At 40.3% G+C, this 19,325-nt stretch overlaps 1 protein-coding gene across 5 annotated transcripts in view; it reads right to left on the minus strand.

Annotated features, from left to right (window-relative positions):
• Positions 1-19,325, minus strand: part of FRYL (FRY like transcription coactivator) — a 311,142-nt gene that overhangs the window by 159,642 nt on the left and 132,175 nt on the right. For all 5 annotated transcript variants that reach the window (XM_019552760.1, XM_019552761.1, XM_019552762.1 and 2 more), the window contains one exon: positions 15,022-15,221. In XM_019552760.1, the coding sequence (XP_019408305.1) occupies positions 15,022-15,221 (200 nt within the window). The remainder of the gene's footprint in view (positions 1-15,021; positions 15,222-19,325) is intronic.

Here is a 19,325-nt window from a genome sequence, read left to right on the forward strand (position 1 = left end):
GACTGTAACATAGTTGTTTTGGATGGGTTTCCCTGCTGAGTAGAAAGCACTATTGTCTCCTCAAAACAAAACAAAAAACAAAAAGCTGTGGACTAAACCCACTTTTCACAGAAAAATAATACTAGGGATCAGAGCCAAGTACAGGAAAATCTGGAGACAGCATATGTATTATTAAGAATGAGACCAGCATGGGGACTAGATCACACAGAGAAGTCTGACAGTAACAGCAATGCTTACTTATGGCCTGCTTGTGTGTGTACGTACATCACTGTTTATAGTACCAAGCAGCGGCAGGAACTATGAAAATAGATAACAGTGAAAGAATTTTGATCCAAACATTTGGTGGGTAGGACAGTTAGCTGGGTAAATGGACAAGCTCAGCTTCTTAAATCTCCCCTTCCCCCAACAGGTCATCACAGCTGCATAACCAATTTATACTACAGCTGTAAACCACTAAACTATACAACAATAATGAAAAATAAAATGATGTACGCTAAAATATTTGTATCCTTATTAAAATGACACAGGCCCTGAGTTCTCCCCTGTCTTCTCCCATTCCAAGGGCTCCATGCTCCTCCTCTAGACGTCCCAGAGCTCTATAGCTCCTCAGTCCCCCAACACACCTGTTCCTTCTGCAAAGACAGCTGTCCCCTCCATGGAGCCCTTAAAGTACTTGTGCTGCTATCATTTCCATCTCTGAGGCTGACTCATTATATTTAAAATAAATGCAGATATACACTTACAGTCCATCACTATTGTAGTTCACCTGAATATCTAATAGAGAACTTACTTTTTTTTGAGAGAGAAAAATCAGAATTGAACACCTGATTACCGTAATCACTTTAAATTAATCTTGCCACACCAAAACAATTTAAGCACTTTCAGCATTACTTTGAGTCTTCAGGAACCATATTAATATCGTTTAAACAGGGCTAAATGAGCTAGTGGTATTTAAATGAAGGGGGCAAAGCAAAGCCTACATGCCACACATAGCAAAGCTCTCTAACCCCCTTTGTAGTGAAGATGAAAAAATTGAAGCAACTTGGGTCTACACTCCTCTGGATGGGTTTAGGAGCTGAAAACGTGATGAGGAAGAACCTGTATGGCCTCAAAGGTCAGATTGTTAATGCAGATTCTGTGAACTCAACACCAAATGGCACAAATGGGAGTTTATATAGACCCTTAGAGAATGGTTTGGAAAAGAAAAAAGAAACCATTAACTACACTGTTAGAATTCTTGTAAATGTCACAGTTGATAGTGATATAGTACAGTGGTGCTCAACCTCGCTTCAGTCAGTTGACTTCATTCAAATTACCCTTAAAAATTGACAATCTCCACTATGTTGGTTTTATTTATCAAATTAAAATGGTACATATAAACTCTGGGTGCATTTTACAAATAACTAAGATCACAAATGCTAAAAAGTCTTTGTTGCATACAGCAATACCTGACCCAGTCTTACAAAATCAGAGCAAGATCAGAACAGTCAGGCTTTCAGAAATAGCTCCCTACCCTTTCCTTTCATCCCTGCGTAGAAGGGACAGGGCTTTCTGAGCATGCCCTATCTACAGGCAAAGTCGGATAATCTGAAAGTACAGAGAGTATAAATATAAGTTACCTGCAAGCTATGAAAGAAACATATCCACTTCCTCTAGATGTTGTCTACTTCTACAACTGAACGTAACAAACTTAAAATTACAGTTTTTACATTTGCCAAGCAAACCTAATTTTGCTATGTACCCCAAAATGCTTTATATCAAACAACATAAAATTTTAAAAACCTCAAGAAAATACACCGTTTTATAATGGTATACTTTGTTCATCTCTCTGCTTGTGAACAAACTAACATCCATACCTGTGTATTCAAATGCAAAAAAGGAAGGGTTTTAATTACTGGTGAACAGGAGCTTTAAGAATTTAAAACTTATAAGATCTTGCAAATACTAGACTTTGAGCACCCATTACTGTTAAGAAAGTTTGCTGCTTCCCCAGATAGGATATTGGTAGCTACTAGTTTGCTTGAATGGTGCATATTTCTTAGCACAACCTCCTACTGCTGGTCAGTTCATTTTACTATCAGTGCGATAGTGATTTATGATCTAATGTACAACAAAAAAAGAATTGTAAACTTATCTATAAATGGAGACATATGAAAAGTTCTCCACCCTATATAAAACACTATATGACTAAGCAATTAAAAGAAAAGGTAGCTGGAAAACCATTTCCCAGAGAAACAGCGGTGACTTTCCTGTAAGACAAAGCCTCCATAAATGGGCTAACATGATACAATAACCTCTAAAGTCTACATATTTACTGTGAACAAAGCAGGTGAACAAATATTGGTTTTATTATACCTGTTTTACTTGTCAAAAAAATGGAAGCAACCAGGCAAACAACTCTGAATATCCTAATTGATTATCCTGTCAAAATCTAATGGCTTTCAAAATACAAACAAAATCTCCACAACCTGCTTTTCTTTCTTTAATCAGCAGATTTTTCTGATAGCAAAAAGAGGCCAACACTACTATGTCAGAAAATCTTGCTAGCTGCTAAAAATTTCCAGCTGTAATCTATTTAACACATATAAAACCAGATCTAGATCCTTATATGCACATTTGTACCTGTGAATCAAAACACTTATTTCAGATGAATAATATTTTACACCCACTTTCAACAAGCATGGCCATCAAACCTAAGCTTAAACCAGTGCAAAATAAGGCACACAATGTTTCCTATACAGTAGATACAATGGCAAACTGGCCTGAGATGCTGAGTTCTCTTAACTCAAAGTCAGAGCAATTACTAGATAGAGTGTTGGTGAGGTGGTCAAAGTGTTGCCTATTTGATTATTTTCCATTACTGGGACTGGAATTAGCTCGAATGAAAACTTTTATTTTGTAAACTCTGAAAGATCATGTCAGACAAATACACCGGCAACAATACTGATATTTAGAAGATTCCTCAGAAAACCCTTATTTGAAAATTTCTAATGCTCAGGCAGAATTGCTGTACAGTTATGATAAAATCAGGAATAACAAATCATAAAGGCAATATACCTCCTTAACAAGAGGCTCACAGTACAGAGAATCTATCACCACCACATACAAGATGCTGATTAGCCTTACTCTTGCAACTGAGAGCCCTTTAGGCAGTAAGAACTGGCACATTTATTTCACTCCCTTTAGCATGGAAGAGCTATGAGAAGTATGTGTTAAAGCCCCTTATAGTCCTTAAAACAGGCTGAAGGATGAGCAGTTCCCTCACTCCCTTCCTTTTCTCGTCAAACTGATGCAAGTTTGATATCTTTTTCAAGCCTAGCATTAGTTAAGGAGTTACAACCTTTATTATTTTCACAGAGTTTATTATAGGTTTTTAAATCATGTTGGGTAGCAGTTTTCAAAAACATTTAATTCTGCCACTGAAATCCATTGGTTTTAGTGTCCCACTATGAGAATCTTAACTCTCATGCTCTGTTTCTAAATACAGATCAATTTGAAGTTACATATAATCAAAATAGAAATAGTTAAAAGGTGTATAAAAAGGTGTATAAAAAGATATTAAAAATGCATAAAAAGATATCTTAAAAAATCTAGAACTCCTGGTTCAGAGACGATACCTTTTATTAGGCCAACTAAGAAATCGCAACACAAAATGTCTTTCTGCAAGCTTTTGGGCTCACATGCCCTTCATCTGGCTCAGGGAAAATTAAAAATGGTAAAAAGTCCCCATAGGTAGGAAATAAACTTCATTTCTGCACAGAGGGTGTTGAAGATGGAAGTCTGTCCCTCTGGGCCACACAAGTGTCTCTGAGAGTTGCTCTTTCTTGGGTAGATCAGGCAGGATTACATCCCTGTTGGTGTCAGATGGCATGCAGGGAGGTTTAGAAATCTTTCTTGCTGTTTAGCAATGAAGTTTAAAATCCAAAATCAGCTACAATTTGGCATCTTCCACGTTTCAAGGCACATGAGCCCGAAAGTTTGTAGAAAAAGACCTTTTTTTTGCGATTTCTTAGTTGGTCTAATAAAAGGTATAATTCTCTGAACCAAGAGTTCTAGATTTTTGCATTTCTTTTCATCTCAGAACCAACACAGCTACCAAATACATCCCTAAAAATATATTTAACATTGGATTTTTCAACTCCAGATACCTTTGTGCTTCAATGATTAAATCTATAAACTTGATAAGCAGCACATATTTGCTAATGTTGACAAACAGACTTGGATACTCATACCCTTCCTGACAAGCCCATCCCAGCAACTTTCTCTGGGGGAAAAAAAAAAAAGAAGATGCACTACTGAAAAAGCACAAGGACACTGGAGATGAAGAGCATCAGAGGTATTTGTACAAAAACTATGACAGAAATTACCAATTAGACATTATTTTTAGATCACAAGAACCCTTTCGCATTTATTCGTTATTTTTGGGATTTGAATGATATATTCAAAATTCTGTTCTAATAAATTATGTAATTAATTTATGAAAACCCAACAGTTTAATTTACTACAAGATTACTTCAATTAACTGAAACAGTACAATGAGAAAGACTGTCCTCTTTTAGCTTACTGCATTCCTAGCAGATTAACAGAATTTGAAAAGCAAGAAGGAGCAATTATTATCTATCCTAGTTCTTCACAACCTTTAAAGAGACTTGAGACACCCCCTCCATAATTTTCATGGAGTGGCACCCAATTTCAAAAACTAATTTATATATTACAGTGCTTACTGCCTGGCAGAAGGGCTGGACAGTGAAGGTGGGGATCTCAGGGACAAGCCTTAGTTTATCTGCTTATACTAGGCCTGTGCTGGTTGGGAGTGATCCAATCCAGCTTTGGATCCAGCCGCTTCGGATGGCAGGGATCCGATCCAGAGCTCAGGACCAGGTTTCTGCATCTATCCGGCCAAACAGGCTCTGAAGCTTCGGAGCCACCTCAGAGATCGGGCCACAAGGTATAATGGTGGAATCAATGAAATATCTATAACTTTGTTTTTTGTCAGATTTGCATGAAACTTGCAGGGATGGCAGCCTTTGCGGAGAACAAGAAACCTACCAAGTTTCAAGAAGATCAGTGCAGGGGTTTGGGGAGAATTGTACCCCAAATTCTTGAAAGCCAAACTCATGTCATGGCTGTATGTTGCACCACAGGGGTGTCAAAACTGCAGAGGTCGTAGTTCTTACTGAGGCCACAAAGCCTGCCAAGTTTCAAGAAGATTGGTGCAGGAATTTGGGGGAAACTGCAATTCAAGCTGCGGACAGGCAAAACTCGTGACATGGGTGACACTGCATGTGTTAAGGCGCAGTGGGCTGAAAGCTGCAGGGATGGTGGCCCCTGCTTCGGCCATGGTGCCTGCCAGCTGTCGAGGAGATCGGTGCAGGGGTCCTGGGTTCTGGGGCCCTGCACCCCTAGATGCTGACAGCTGTGGGACTAACTGCATCTGTCTTGGGGCAGTTGATTTGTCTATATTGATTCTTTCCTCTCCTTAGCTTGGTTTTGTACATGCTAATTGATGGCAATTAACTGGCTATATTAGCTAGGTCCTGTGTATTGAGCTGGTCCCTGAGTGAATCATGATTGATTGGTAACTGGTAACAGAATTCATGCTCTCTGCAGAGTCTACCACCAGTGAAAATTTCATCTATATCAGACAAAAAACAACAAAGTTATAGATACTTTATTGTTTCCAAATTATACCCTATGGCTGGATTTCCAAGGCAGCTCCAAAGCACTTTGGAAGCTCTGAACCACTTCGGGAAGCCTAACAAGGCCAGCACTTCAACCTTGACGTGCTGCTTCAGACTCAGAAGCTTCTCCGGATCCAAAGCTCTGTCCAAACCCTCGCACAGCCCTAACTTACACTACCCCCCTCACAGTTTCTGACATCACCCTGCTTGAGAATCACTATCATGATCTAGTCAGTTACAATATATTGCATCTGAATTTATCTAATTTCAGATTGCAGGCTGTGGTTTTGGTTTTGCTTTTTGTTAGCTGGCAAAGAGCTCTACAGCACCCAGACTTTCTCCCTGGGAAAATACTTATACACATTTATGAAGTAACTGGTCAATACATTTTGATTAAACTAAAGAGATTGAACACTTTCCTATCATCCTGCAGGACATTTTCTTGAGCTTGTGGTGCCTCCAACTATCCTTTTGAACACAGACACCAGAAACGTACACAGTATGCCAGCAGTAGTTTCACTAATCCTATATATAGAACTAAAATCAATTACACACTGAATATTCCTGTTTACGTACACAAAAACCACATTAGCACTTTTGCTATAGCACTATGCTAGGACCTTATGTTGATTTGTTTGTTCACAATGACCTCTGGAGTTTTTTCAGAGCCTCTACTTTCTATAACACTTTCTCCTATTTTTCAGGTGTTGCCCGAAATTCCTTATTCCTAGATGTTTAAATCTCCATTTAGCTACATTAAAATACATAGCGTTTCAGTGAGCCCTCGGCTGGATCTTGGCCACCAACTGACTTTATCTAATCTGTGGGCAGACAGCAGGGGTGGCAGCACCATGTAGCAAGCCCTGGGTTAGCTGTGCTTGGGCCCCCACCTCTGCTGGAGCCAGAAGGCATGCTGGGTGGAAGCACCCCAACTCCCTGGTGCCATGCAGCAGACCCTGGGACAGCCACACAGGCCCTGGCAGCTCCAATTTCAGCCACTGTGCAGTGCCAGACAGGTAGATGTGCAGAGCTACTTCCATCCAGCAGCTGCCAGGGCCCAACCATGGCTTGTCCAGGCCCTGCCAAGGGAGGATGAAGCCTGTCTGTGGGCTTCTGTACTGTCCCACCCAGCCATCAGGGCTTCTGGGGTCCATGGGGTGGCAGGGTATTGTACACACATGTACTCCAGGAGTCCCGATGGTGAGGCAGGACAGTGTGGAGGCCTGTGGCCAGGTTCCATCCCTTACCCTGCTACTACAGATTCAGTCAGCAAATGCCAGCTCTGGATGTGGGACAGGACAGGACAGGACAGGGCCGGGGGACATACGGATGCAAGTGAAAGGCACCCTCAATAGCTCACCAAAACTCATTAAGTGACCCTCCATCCCAAATAATTGCCGACCCCTGCTCTGAGTGCCACATAGACAACAGTTTTTCTCAAAGTATTTCCTTCAATGAAAAAGTAACAGGTAGAGGGAAATGCTGCAGACCTGAAACAAGGAGTTGAACTAGAGTGAAGCAAGTTGAACACATAGGTAAAGAATGATCTCATCAACAAACTAGGAGATGTAAGGAAGCTTTCCCCAACTTTAATGAGGCACATCATTTTGTACTTTCATGGCCTGTCTTAAAATTGCAAGCAACTTTGCTATAATGAAAAAACGGTACAAAAAATCCAAACATACATGGTTTAAAAAAATTACACAAGATTTTGATCCTGCTAGCACAGGGGTTGTCAACTGGGGGCATGTGCGCTCCCAGGCGGTACTTGGGAAGGCCCTAGGAGGCATGTGGGGGTGGTTAGGGATGGAGTGCCACCACCTACCAACCCACCATCCTGTGCTGCCACCTCCTAGGAGAGGGGGAGAGAGTGGGGGCAAGGGCAGTGGCACCCCTCTGTGGGCCGCACAGATACCAGCCAGATGGGGGGAGGGGCCCAGAAGCTAGCACATGGCCACCACCACCCACCACTGCACACAGCCACTGCTTTGCATTTGGCCATGCCCCCCTCTCCAGCTGCCAGGGGTACACTTCTTAAAAAAGGTTGAAACCCCCTGTGCTAGCAGAACACCCAAGACTATATATAAAGTAGACACTGTGTTTGCAAACAAACCTCCTTATTCATTGACTAGAGAAGCAACCACAATATGTATATATTCGTTTTGAATACAGCATTTTATATCTTTTAACTTTATGATCTTTATGTATAAGAGACCAATCTAGTAACTTACAATGTATACTAACATTTACAGTACTAAACGTAGGGTAGCTGAAAAAATTACAAGTTATTTCCTCTTAATCTGCTACTTTCAGCCCTTTCCCTACATCAAAAACCTAGCAATATTTTTAATTTTTCTTTCAAAGGATAAAGTAACTAAATCAAAAAATCATCTCTCTTCTCTAGGAATAGGTAAGAAGGTCACCAAAAATAAAATATTTTGAATTAATATTGAATAAGTGGAAAATCATTAAAACCTGTCTTAGTTCAAACATATGCTAAGTTGCTTCATGCAATTTAAAATCACCATGATTGCATATTTGAATGGTAAATGAATTACTATTTTTATATTTTGAAATATTCTTCAGAGCATTTTAATATAAGACTCTTTCATGGAAATAAAAATGTACACAGTACCTTGAGGAAATAGATTAATTTTGGCTAGCTCACTAAACAGTTTAGGGGGAAAATATCCATGAACTGCTTTTGTTTATTTACTTTTACACTAGAATAACTAAGAGCAGAATGTGTCTCTTTTAGTTCATCAAAAAGTTATTTGTACTGCTCATTTCTACTCACAACATACCATTTGTATGTTTGTCCATATTACTTCAACTATCATCTCTACACTGCTGACTTGCAACTGCAAATTTTATATCTCCATTCATGGCCTGCCTCCCTACATCTAAAACCAAATTTCACTGTGTCAGCCTATGGAGACAATTTCCTCGTGATGCTGAATTATCAACTTAACACAGCTAAAACTAAAATCTTAATCATATGTTGTGGTTCTTCTTTACTCACCCATGCCTGCTACTGATAATACCACCATCACCTTTCCTGTCACTTAGATTTATATACCAGGAGCCATCCATGACTTCTCTCCCAAAGGCTAATCCAGGCTCCGACAAAACTTTGAAAGTTTTTTAACACTGGAAGATAGAATCTTAACTGTATAACCTTGCACTAAGATGTGGTTAGCCACATTAGTCTAAAAATCAAGCAGCCAGGGGAGGATGGCACCCTAGGGTGTGGACGCACATAACTGAACCATTCCAAAATGTCACTGATTGGGGGAAAGGAGGAAGGGGAAGGAGGAAGAGGAAGTATGGATCTAGTCACATGGATTTTAGATAGCTTTTATTGAACAAAGCAAGACAGCCTGCTGATAAAAAATACCAACAAAAGGAAAGGTGTGGGAAACAGTAGATTTCTGGCTATGTACCAGTTACAACAGTTTGTGTTCAAGACAGTGAGGAGCAATACACCCTGGGATGCCTGGAGAACCGACCACTCCCGAGTTGCAGAACACTTTGGTGTCCAAACAACACTGAACCACGTCAAAATAGGACCAAATTTTCCAAGTAGTTTTTAAACCATAACAGGGAGATTTAAACTCGTTTAACAGACTTGTAAGTGTCCACTTCAAGTGTAAAACACATTTGAACAGTTTTAAGTGTCCGCAACCTTAGGATGTCTTTACACGTGCTAAAAGGGTGGCAGGGGAGGGGCACTTTAATTAGAGCAGTGCCAAGAACCACTCTAATTAAAGTGCCTGCAGTGTCTCATGTATTCAGTGTCCCAAGCTTCAAAATGGCAGTGGGGTGTTTAAACTAAAGCTTGTTTGAGGAGCTTTAGTTAAAGCACCCCCACCAACATTTTCAAGTGCAGGGATGCTCAATACACAAGACACAGAAGCTGCTGGAGCATGCTAATTAGCATGCTCCAACAGACTCAATTAATCGAGTCTGCTCTGATGCACCATAATTACAGCACGTTGGAGCAGCATCCCCACACATAGACAGGTACCCTTAGAAACCAATAGGTTCAGAGATGCATGAGTTTTCGTAGGCAACAGCCTACTTCATCAGATGCAATGAAAGGACTTGCAGAAATGAGGAATTTAAAAGAAAGGGACAAGGGATGCAGGCATTGCTGACAATGACAAAAACTGGGATTACAGCAAAGCAGTTAACACTTTGAGAATCATTGCAAATATTGCACAAGAGATCATCCAGGTTTATGGATTCTTATTATTTTGCCCAGATTAGCTGCTTACTCCTGCTGTTAACTACAATGTCTATCAAGGTGTTAACTGCCTTGTCTAACCCTTTACTATTCATCCCATCCAGGAAGAGCACACACCAAGTACAGATGCTTCCTCAGCCTGATGAAGGATATTTGTACACAAAAGCTTGCAAAACACATTTTTTCCAACTATTTGAGTTGGTCTAATAAAAGCTATCAGATTTACCCAAATAACCTTGTCTGCCTATGTCCTTAGACCAACACAGATATAATCTATACCCTTGTTTATCCCCCTTGATTTATAACCAAGGGATTTTTGCCCCCTCTCAGCAGTCCCCTCACCCCCAGCCTTTCTTTTAAATTTCTTCTTTCTAGGAATCTTTTCATAGGGTATGATTAATTGTGCTGCTGCCTGTGAAACTTCATGCCTCTCTGAACCAACATTAGTTAGTCTCCAAAGGCATTTTTACACTTGCTCCGAGGGTGGGGTGGCACTTTAATTAAAGCAGCTCTGAGAGCCACTTTAAAATGCTGCCACATCTCCTGTATCAGTGCCCTGCCTCCATTTTTAAGTGCAGGAAGGCTGATACATGGGAAGCAACAGGATTAATCAAGTCTGCTCCAAGGCGCTGAAATTACACGTGTATCACCTTGTGTTTCTGCACCCCAAGATGCCTCCCTGTCCTGCCTTCTATCTTTACACTAAAACTCTTCTAGACCATGGGCATTTACTTGTCCTAAAAACCACAGCCTCCCCATTTCCAACTTCTCTATCACTTCTCTACAACCTGAAGTGCAGCTGTTAATAATACTGTAACCATTCTGACCAAAAGCTCCATCCCCACTTAAACTTCTGTGAGCCCTCCCTTTTCCATTGCATAAAAAAATTAACAGTTTTTTTATCCTCACCTTCAAGGCATGTCATAAACTGCCAAACATGGCCCTATATTTAATGTACCCATATCACTTATTACAACAGCATCCATACAGCTTCCTCTACAGGTAAATGACAATAACCTTTAGGTTGACACAACCATACCATTAACATCCCTGTGTTTTCAAACTGAATCCTTCTTCAACAGCCTATTTTTTTCATGATGTTTACAGGAAATGAGTCAATGTTGGTGTGGTAGGATTGTCAGGTACACGTAATATGTGCTTCTATATATTCATTGAAATATAGCACATATCTTAAATAAGTATACTGTATGTAAGCTATTTTAAAATTGTATGGATTTTAATTACTTTTCTCAGCCATATGTTAAATTTTCTGGGGAACTAACAATAAACCTGCCTACTCATGTTGTACCCTGCTCCCTTTCACTTTTCTAATATAAGACTGCTTTTCATTGCATATTTGCTCAGTACCTAATGAAATGAGGCCACTAGAAACTTTTGGCGTTGACACATTACTTGTGCAACTTACATTAATTTACTTGTTTCCATGGCCATTCATTTATTTATTTTTAAACAGATTTTCTTTTCAGCAGCTGTTTTCTGTTAGTCTGAGACAGAGGAAACTGGGAAAAGAACATTACAAAAAATAGGACACAGTGTCAAAATAATTACTACTGCTGATTAAAATCTGATTCATCCTCTCTGAATGCATCAGGATGCGAAAGACATTAATATGTTTTGTCCTCTTCCCTACTGATATCACTTTCTTTGTAGTATAGGGCAGATAATCAGGATTGAAATAAAATACAATAAATTATGAAAATTATTTAATTCAAGGCCTCCCATACAAGCCAACAGTACTTGTAAGACCAGAAAAACTCCTCATTTTGAAGTTCTCTTCAATAACATTGACTCAGGGATGAATCCATACCAATCTTTTCCTTTGTAATGACATATAACTCAAATCGACATACAAAAGTAAATGGTTAGGTTTTCCCCCAGTTTCTTATGCTGTTTTCTATAATATGAGTTTCCCCGTTTATCTTTTAGCCTCTTTCAAAGTTTAGCTCTCTATTTTATTTCTCCTTTCTTTATTAAAAAAAAAAATAGTATCTGAATGACTTTGTACGTTACTTCCCTTCATACCACAGGACACTTCTATTTTACATATGGTTAAAATAAACAAACATACTCTGAAAATAAGACTGACTACATGTATTCCCCATGTTTCAAGAGTAAGATGTAATTAGATTACTGCCAAAGTAAACAAAAGCAGAATGTAAGAGGATAAAATAGTCCAAAATAGGCCTATGTAAAATAGACCTTAAAAATATAGCAAAACAGGACTAAAAGAAGCCTCTTCAGCCACCAACTCCAGTCCCTTGCATTTGCAGGTAACCATTTACTCACAGAACTTTCAAAATTGTTGTTTCAAAAACTTTCACACAATTAAATGCACAGCATTCTAAACAGCTGCATCACTATAATATATCCTGTAGGTAAACACAGGAAAGATGGAGGGTGCTGCCATTGCAGCAACAAGCAAAACGCTGGTTAACTATATGCGAAGAGCCAAAAAGGACCACATGGAAAGGGACAACAAGCAATGCCAATCTGAATTATATGAACATTTCTTCCTGACCCCAAATTTTGTGATCTGTATGACCCTGAGAGGAAGAACAAGACTCTCTAACCAGGAACAACTGAGATACCACAAGGACCATCAACATACCTCAGTGAACATCCCCCGCCCAGTCTTAGCTGCAACCAACATCTCAACACTTCATAAGATGGAAAAAAGAGTTCAGACACCAGTTACATTCACAGGAGAGGAACAATCCTTTCTGGCTCTGACTGGTGAGCAGCAAAAGTACTGAAGGGTAACCAGAACCAGACGGGGGGCATGGGATTACCAGGCAGCTGGTTTCATGTAGATACTCAGTACATATTTACCTTATGCCTACCACACAGATGAGAAATATAAAAGTACTGCAACTGATTGGTACTGGACCAGGCCATGACTATAGAGTTAAATTGCCTAATTCATTCTTAAGACATGTGTGGAGAGGCGGGGTGGGGAGAACGGCCTTTTCTGGTTACTTTAGTGATTTTATAAAATTTTGGTTTGATCCAATAAGAAAGCATCATATTTATAATGGAAATATCATTTATTAGAGTCCAAACAAACATTCTGCACAATTTGCTAATAAAAATATGCCTTTTTCCAAGTTTACCTCCTATAACTTGTGGCCAGCAAAAATATACATTTGCCAGAAGACAAGTTTTCATAAGAATTCAAAGGTAGGAAAATGAAAATCTCAGGGATTCTGTTCTCCCATTTTTCTCTTTGCAGCTATAAGGGATATGATCTTCCAAATGACTCAACTAACCTCACATGCTTAACTTGCCAGGCATGCAAATCCTACTAGAGGCCTACCTTCACCTTTAGGCAATTAATTTACTTCTGCACCTGGTCCTAACACCCTCAACTTCTATTGAAATTAAATAGGCTCAAGCTTCACAGAAAGCTGAAAAGAAGATCAATCTTTGCAATTAAAACAATTATTGTACTAGCTGGAGAGAGAGAGATCAAAAAGAATGGTAATTCTTCATGATGTTGTAGCCAATTTGGATCCCAGTGGATTAGCATATGTACCTCATACATTCAAGACTGTATTTTTCTTAATCAGCAGTATCTGTCAGAAGCAAGCATTCACCCTGTCTCTCTTTATATTCTCTGTACCACAGGGTAAAAACTATTCTCTCTGAGTAGGCCTCCATATGGATTAAATTGTAGATGACTGGCAAATACTATCCTTTTGCCAATGAATCGGAATTTAAAGTTTTAGTTGTATTACCGTATTTTCTTGCATGCCACATACCTCTGGCAATTCCCTTCCCAATAAAGACATGCACCTTGTTTTGGGATGGCAGAATGAAGAAAGATTTTTCCAGTCTTCTGTACCACAGCTCAGGCTCACCATGGGTGAATGCTCCCAAATGCATGCATTGCACACTCTCTCCAAGCTCCACAACTCAATTTAATCCCATGACAGCCACTTTCAAGCTGGCCGCAGTGTTTAGCTGAGCAACACCTGTAACACGATTAAAGCTTGAACTGTGGAGTTTGCAAGGAGAGAGTGAGTGACCTGAACAGTGGACTCCAACCATTTTACACATATCCAGAAAGGCAATGGATTCATATTGACGTATGCTTGAAGGAAGTTTATCTTAACATTTTAAAAGTATATGAAAAAAATTATTCAGGAGGCAATCATGGATTTATTGAATTTAACAACTTAGTATTAAAAGGTAGTTCCATAAAGAGCTATAAATACAGCAACTCTAAGAGGCCTAATGAAGAATGTCTTGCATTCAAAAGCTTGTCTAGCTCTATCCTAGACATAGAGTTGGTCCAATAAAAGGTATCACCCTAAAAAATCCTTGCAATTCTCTAAAATATTTTTAAGCTTCACTGTAGCTCAATATGGTACCACTTCTGAGCAGAAGACAAACTGAACATAAGTTGACTACAGCTCACCATTAAATCCACCTATCTGTGGACAAATGCATATGAACTACCCCATTGCAAGTCATGCTCAGAGACACTGCAAGGTGAAAGACTAGGTGCATTTTGCATCTCCTGTTCAATTTTTGGAAGAGAAGTCACTGAGCTGCCAACAGAGACCTACTGTGTCACCAGTTTTCAAGCAAATAAACATTAATAATACCTGACAAACTTTGATCTCCAGTAGGTTTTTGTATTTACTCAGCTTGCAATATACACATTAGCCATCTACTCTTTCAACTGCTAGCACCATTCTACACAAAATAACAAGTCACCTTGAAAACACATCTTCAAAACATTCTTCTAAAGGAATTTGGAAAGAAAAAAAATGAACATAAGGCTCCTTTTGATTGCTTTGACTTGAATTTTCACTTTTACAAGAATTCAGAGTTCTAAAAGGTTTTGTTTATGGATTGTCAGTAACAGTTCTGGTGAAACTTAGTGAAGAACAATCCTGTTTGTAGCGAACTGTTCACTCCAATATCCCAAATAATCTTTTTGAAAATTCAACACCAATTTTATATATGAATTTTATATTCATCAGCATTTTTCACATAATTATAAACAATGAATTTTTATAGTTTAGAAAAGCATGATCAGTTTAGTAGCGACTATGCAAAATGACTCACCAAGGGTTCCGCCATTACAACTTCAATTTTCTTTTCAGCTTGAACAGCAAACTCAGCAAAGAGGCTCTTGATGACATACTCGCCAGGTTTGACATCTGGATCAATAGTAATATTAGACATGATGACACTCCTCTTTTCCCAGGTGGAAGTGATGCTGGGAGATATTCTGCGTTTATTTACACTGCTGGCTGGTGCTGAGGCTACAGAAAGATAAAAAAAATTAATAATAAAGCAATAAAGCATCGAGGTTTTTAAAGCATACCACACCATACCCATGCATATGTGCACATGCCTGCAAACTAGAAACAGAAAACCACCAACTCTCACCCTCTAAGAAACAAGGACAATACAACTTCTGGTTTTTGTTATCAACAAAATATAAAACCATTTTAATGGGGCATTCAGAATAATGAGGGTTACTGCACTGGGTGGCTCAGGAGACTAATAATAAAATTTAGGGTCTTTAACTGCTGAGCTGGGTTACAGTTGTACTGTCCATCTTGAAAGTGACTAAAAGTCCTAAGATTATTTGATTAACAGCCAACCATGAAACGCAATGTAGTCTATTTCCCTTGAATGTGGCAGACATTGCCTCATTTGAAGTTTCCTAAGTCTCCTTCTGATATCAAACACCTATCAAACTGCAGTGCCCAAAAGCATAATGGAGAATACGACCATGTGATTGCCCTAGTTTACTACAAAGAAAGAGGAGGGAAATAGAAATTTATCACAATGCACCTGCTCAATGGCAAGACCCTGCCTCCTTTTAACTTGCTATAATCTGACTGTCCATACTCCCAAGTATAACCTCAGATACCTATTGTAACACCAATTCTGTTCTCATTCAACAGTTTGCCATCACCAAGCAAGTTTACTTAATAAAACTAACGTTCCCTATTGTATCATAAGCCCGTCACTTCCATCTGTCAGTATTACATCCCTCTATAACTTTTAGAGTCTGTTTTTCATTCTCTAAACCAAATATGCCACGTTCATGTCTCAGTGCACAATTTAACCAAACTTTTTTTACTCTCCCCTCAAATGAAAAATCAGTTGGGTTTTATATATGATATCTCATAGTTTCTTATTTCTAGGGTTGGAAGGGACCTGAGCAGATCATCGAGTCCAACCCCCTGTCATGGCAGGAAAGAGTACTGGAGTCAAATGACCCCAGCAAGGTGTACATCTAGCCTCCTCGTAAAGACCCCCAGGGTAGGAGCCAGCAACACTTCTCTTGGAAGTTGGTTCCAGATCCTAGCTGCCCTGGCCATGAAATAGCACCTCCTGATATCTAGCCTAAATCCACCCTCTGTCAGCTTGTGACCGTTATTGCTGGTCCCGTTATTTGTAGTGCACGGGGGAACAGCCTGCTGGTCCGCTCTGGCTAGTCTGTAACAAGCCACTAGATCCCCCCTCAGCCTTCTCTTGGGGAGGCTGAACAGGTTCAGGTCCCGTAGCCTCTCCTCATAGGGTCTGCCCTGCTGCCCCCTAACCATGCAAGTGGCCCTCCTCTGGACCCTCTCCATGCTGTCCACATCCCTCTTGAAGTGTGGCACCCAGATCTGGATGCAGTACTCCAGCTGCAGCCTGACCAGTAAATAGCACCCTGTTCAAATTTGCTGATGACACTAAGATGTGGGGGGATGTGGGCACACTAGAAGGGAGGAATAAGCTGCAATCTGACCTAGACAGGTTACAGGGGTGGGTGGGTGAGAATAGGATGGGATTCAACATCGATAAGTGCAAGGTGATGCACCTGGGGAGGAACAACCGGCACCATACCTACAGGCTGGGGAACTCCCTTCTCGTCAGTACAGAGGCAGAAAAGGATCTTGGAGTCATTGATGACAAGATGAACATGGGCCAGTAGTGTGGAGATGCAGTCAGGAAGGCCAGCCACACCTTGTCATGCATCCACAGATGCATCTCAAGCAGGTCCAAGGAGGTGATACTCCCCCTCTATGTGGCACCAGAATAATTTTCTCAAAAAGCTTGCCCAGGATTGAGGTAAGACTAACTGGACTATAGTTTCCCAGGTCCTCCTTCCTCCCCTTTAAGATGGGAACCACACTGGCCCTCTTCCAGTCCTCTGGCACCACACCAGAGCACCATGAGTGCTCATACAGCCGTGCCAGGGGTCCCGCAATGACCTCAGCCAATTCCCTCAGTACTCTAGGTTGGAGCTCGTCCGGATCAGCTTATTTGAATACATCCAGTCCCTCCAGAAGTTCCCTAACTAGTTCCTCACCAGCCCTTGGCCTAGGTGCACCTCCCCTGGGGCCTAAGGGGGGCCCAGAGGGGGAGGTCAGTCCCTGCTCAGGAAAATGGAGGCAAAGAAATCGTTAAATATGTTGGCTTTGTTGTCTGGTGTAACGATCAAATTTCCTAGCGTGTCCTGCAGGGACCCCACATTACCTGGAACCTTTTTTTTGCCCCCTATGCATTTTAAAAAAGGACTTCTTGTTGTCCTTGATCCCAGAAGCTAGTCCCAGTTCCATCTCCGTCTTGGCGTTCCTGACTGCTCCCCTACATCCCTTAGCAAACGCAGTATAATCCTCCCTGGTGATGGCCCCTTCCCCTTCCATTGGGTGTGCACCTCCCTGTTAGCTAGGAGACATTCCCAGATGCTTTTGGTGAGCCATGGGGGCTTTTGCACCCTCCTGCCCCCTTTGATCCGTGTTGGGATTACCTCCCTTTGGGCTTGGAGGATCGTCTTCTTAAGGAGCGACAACTCTCCTTGGACACCTGGCTCTCCTCCCCTCCAGGACCTCAGTGCTTCCCCAACTATTCTCCTTAGCTCACTGAAGTCCGCCCTCCTGAAATCTAGGGCTGCTGCCTTGCCGTAGGCCTTTCCCACCTTGCACTGGATGGTGAATTCACTATCTAACACTAAGTGCAGTATTGAAAAACAGGTATTACTAGTACAATAAAAGCTTTGTAATCCATCATGAAAGGGGTAAGAGGGGGTGCTGGTTATATAAAAATTCTGGTTACCCGAGGGCAGGGGGGTTTTGGCTGAACATGGAGCGGGTGCTGGGGGGCATGATGAGCGGCAGTAGTGCAGGGTGGTGGCAGCAGCGAGCTTTCCCCACCACATGCATGCTGCCACCCCCACACGCTTGGTCTGGCCAGCTGGCCAGACATTCCAGTTACTTAAATGCTGGTTAATACTACTTTTACTGTACTGATTAATAATAATCAACATTGATCACCACATTCCTGTTTTGCACACAATAGTTTTCAATGACTCCTGTGAACTCACTGTTATACAAGGGAATAATCTGAACCAATACAAGGATATTCAATAACAGAAGTAGAACTTTTTGGGGAAAGGAAAGTTGTGCTGATAACAAGGACTCATTTTCTACAATTAATGCATACACAGGATATTCTCAGTCTATATTTTTACATTTAATTATGTATTCCCATATATTTAGATAATTCTTTATTTAATCTATTTTTTTTAGTATTATAGCCCAGTTAGCTGATTTTTTTAAACTCTAATTTTTATTTGAACATCTGAGAGCAAGTTACTAACTAATCCTTTTACCCTTGTATCATCTGCATATGAGACTACAGTAATATTCTTCTAAGCTATAGTGAAGATACAGATTTTTAGTGGGACCAGACTTTTGGTAACCTCCCCAATATCCTCTTTCAGTTTGACTCTGAACAGTAACTTCTTTGAGTATCTTCTCACCAGTTTTACTCTATTACATTTTTATGTAAGACAATTGTTTTTATTTTCCATATAAAACCATCAACTGAAACTGTGTTACAGCTCTTACTAAAAATAACATCCACTGTATTTCCTTTTGTGCTGGATCATCATTTATACTATTACTATCCCACTCAACTTCCCTCCCCACTGCAAAAAGCAGGTATTTTCATAAACTCTCCTCCCATGCCCACCTCCCCAAGCTCTTAGAGCCTACAGTTTTACTTGCAGGCACTTGCTAAATAAATCTGCTGTTTTATTATACTATTCATCCGATAACTTTTTTTGTGTGGCTGTGTGTGAAATGAATTGGCTACATCAGTTCATTTCATACTGGGCTAGTGTCCACCTAATTAATGTCATTTGCAGTCTCATTGGTAAATTCAAGATTCTACACATATACATATTACTACTTCTACCCATTCACCTCTCTCTCACTAGAAATATATTTTTAAAAAGCTCTAAGAACCATAATTAAAGAACACTTGAACACAAAAGTGAGTGCACCATGTGATTGGTCTTCAACAACTATTCTTAGAACTGTAATTATATAATCAATTCTACTAGTGCACAAACAAGGAAATAA

Source organism: Crocodylus porosus, unplaced genomic scaffold, assembly GCF_001723895.1.
Source record: "Crocodylus porosus isolate Cpor-Errol unplaced genomic scaffold, CroPor_comp1, whole genome shotgun sequence".
Lineage (NCBI taxonomy): Eukaryota > Metazoa > Chordata > Crocodylia > Crocodylidae > Crocodylus > Crocodylus porosus.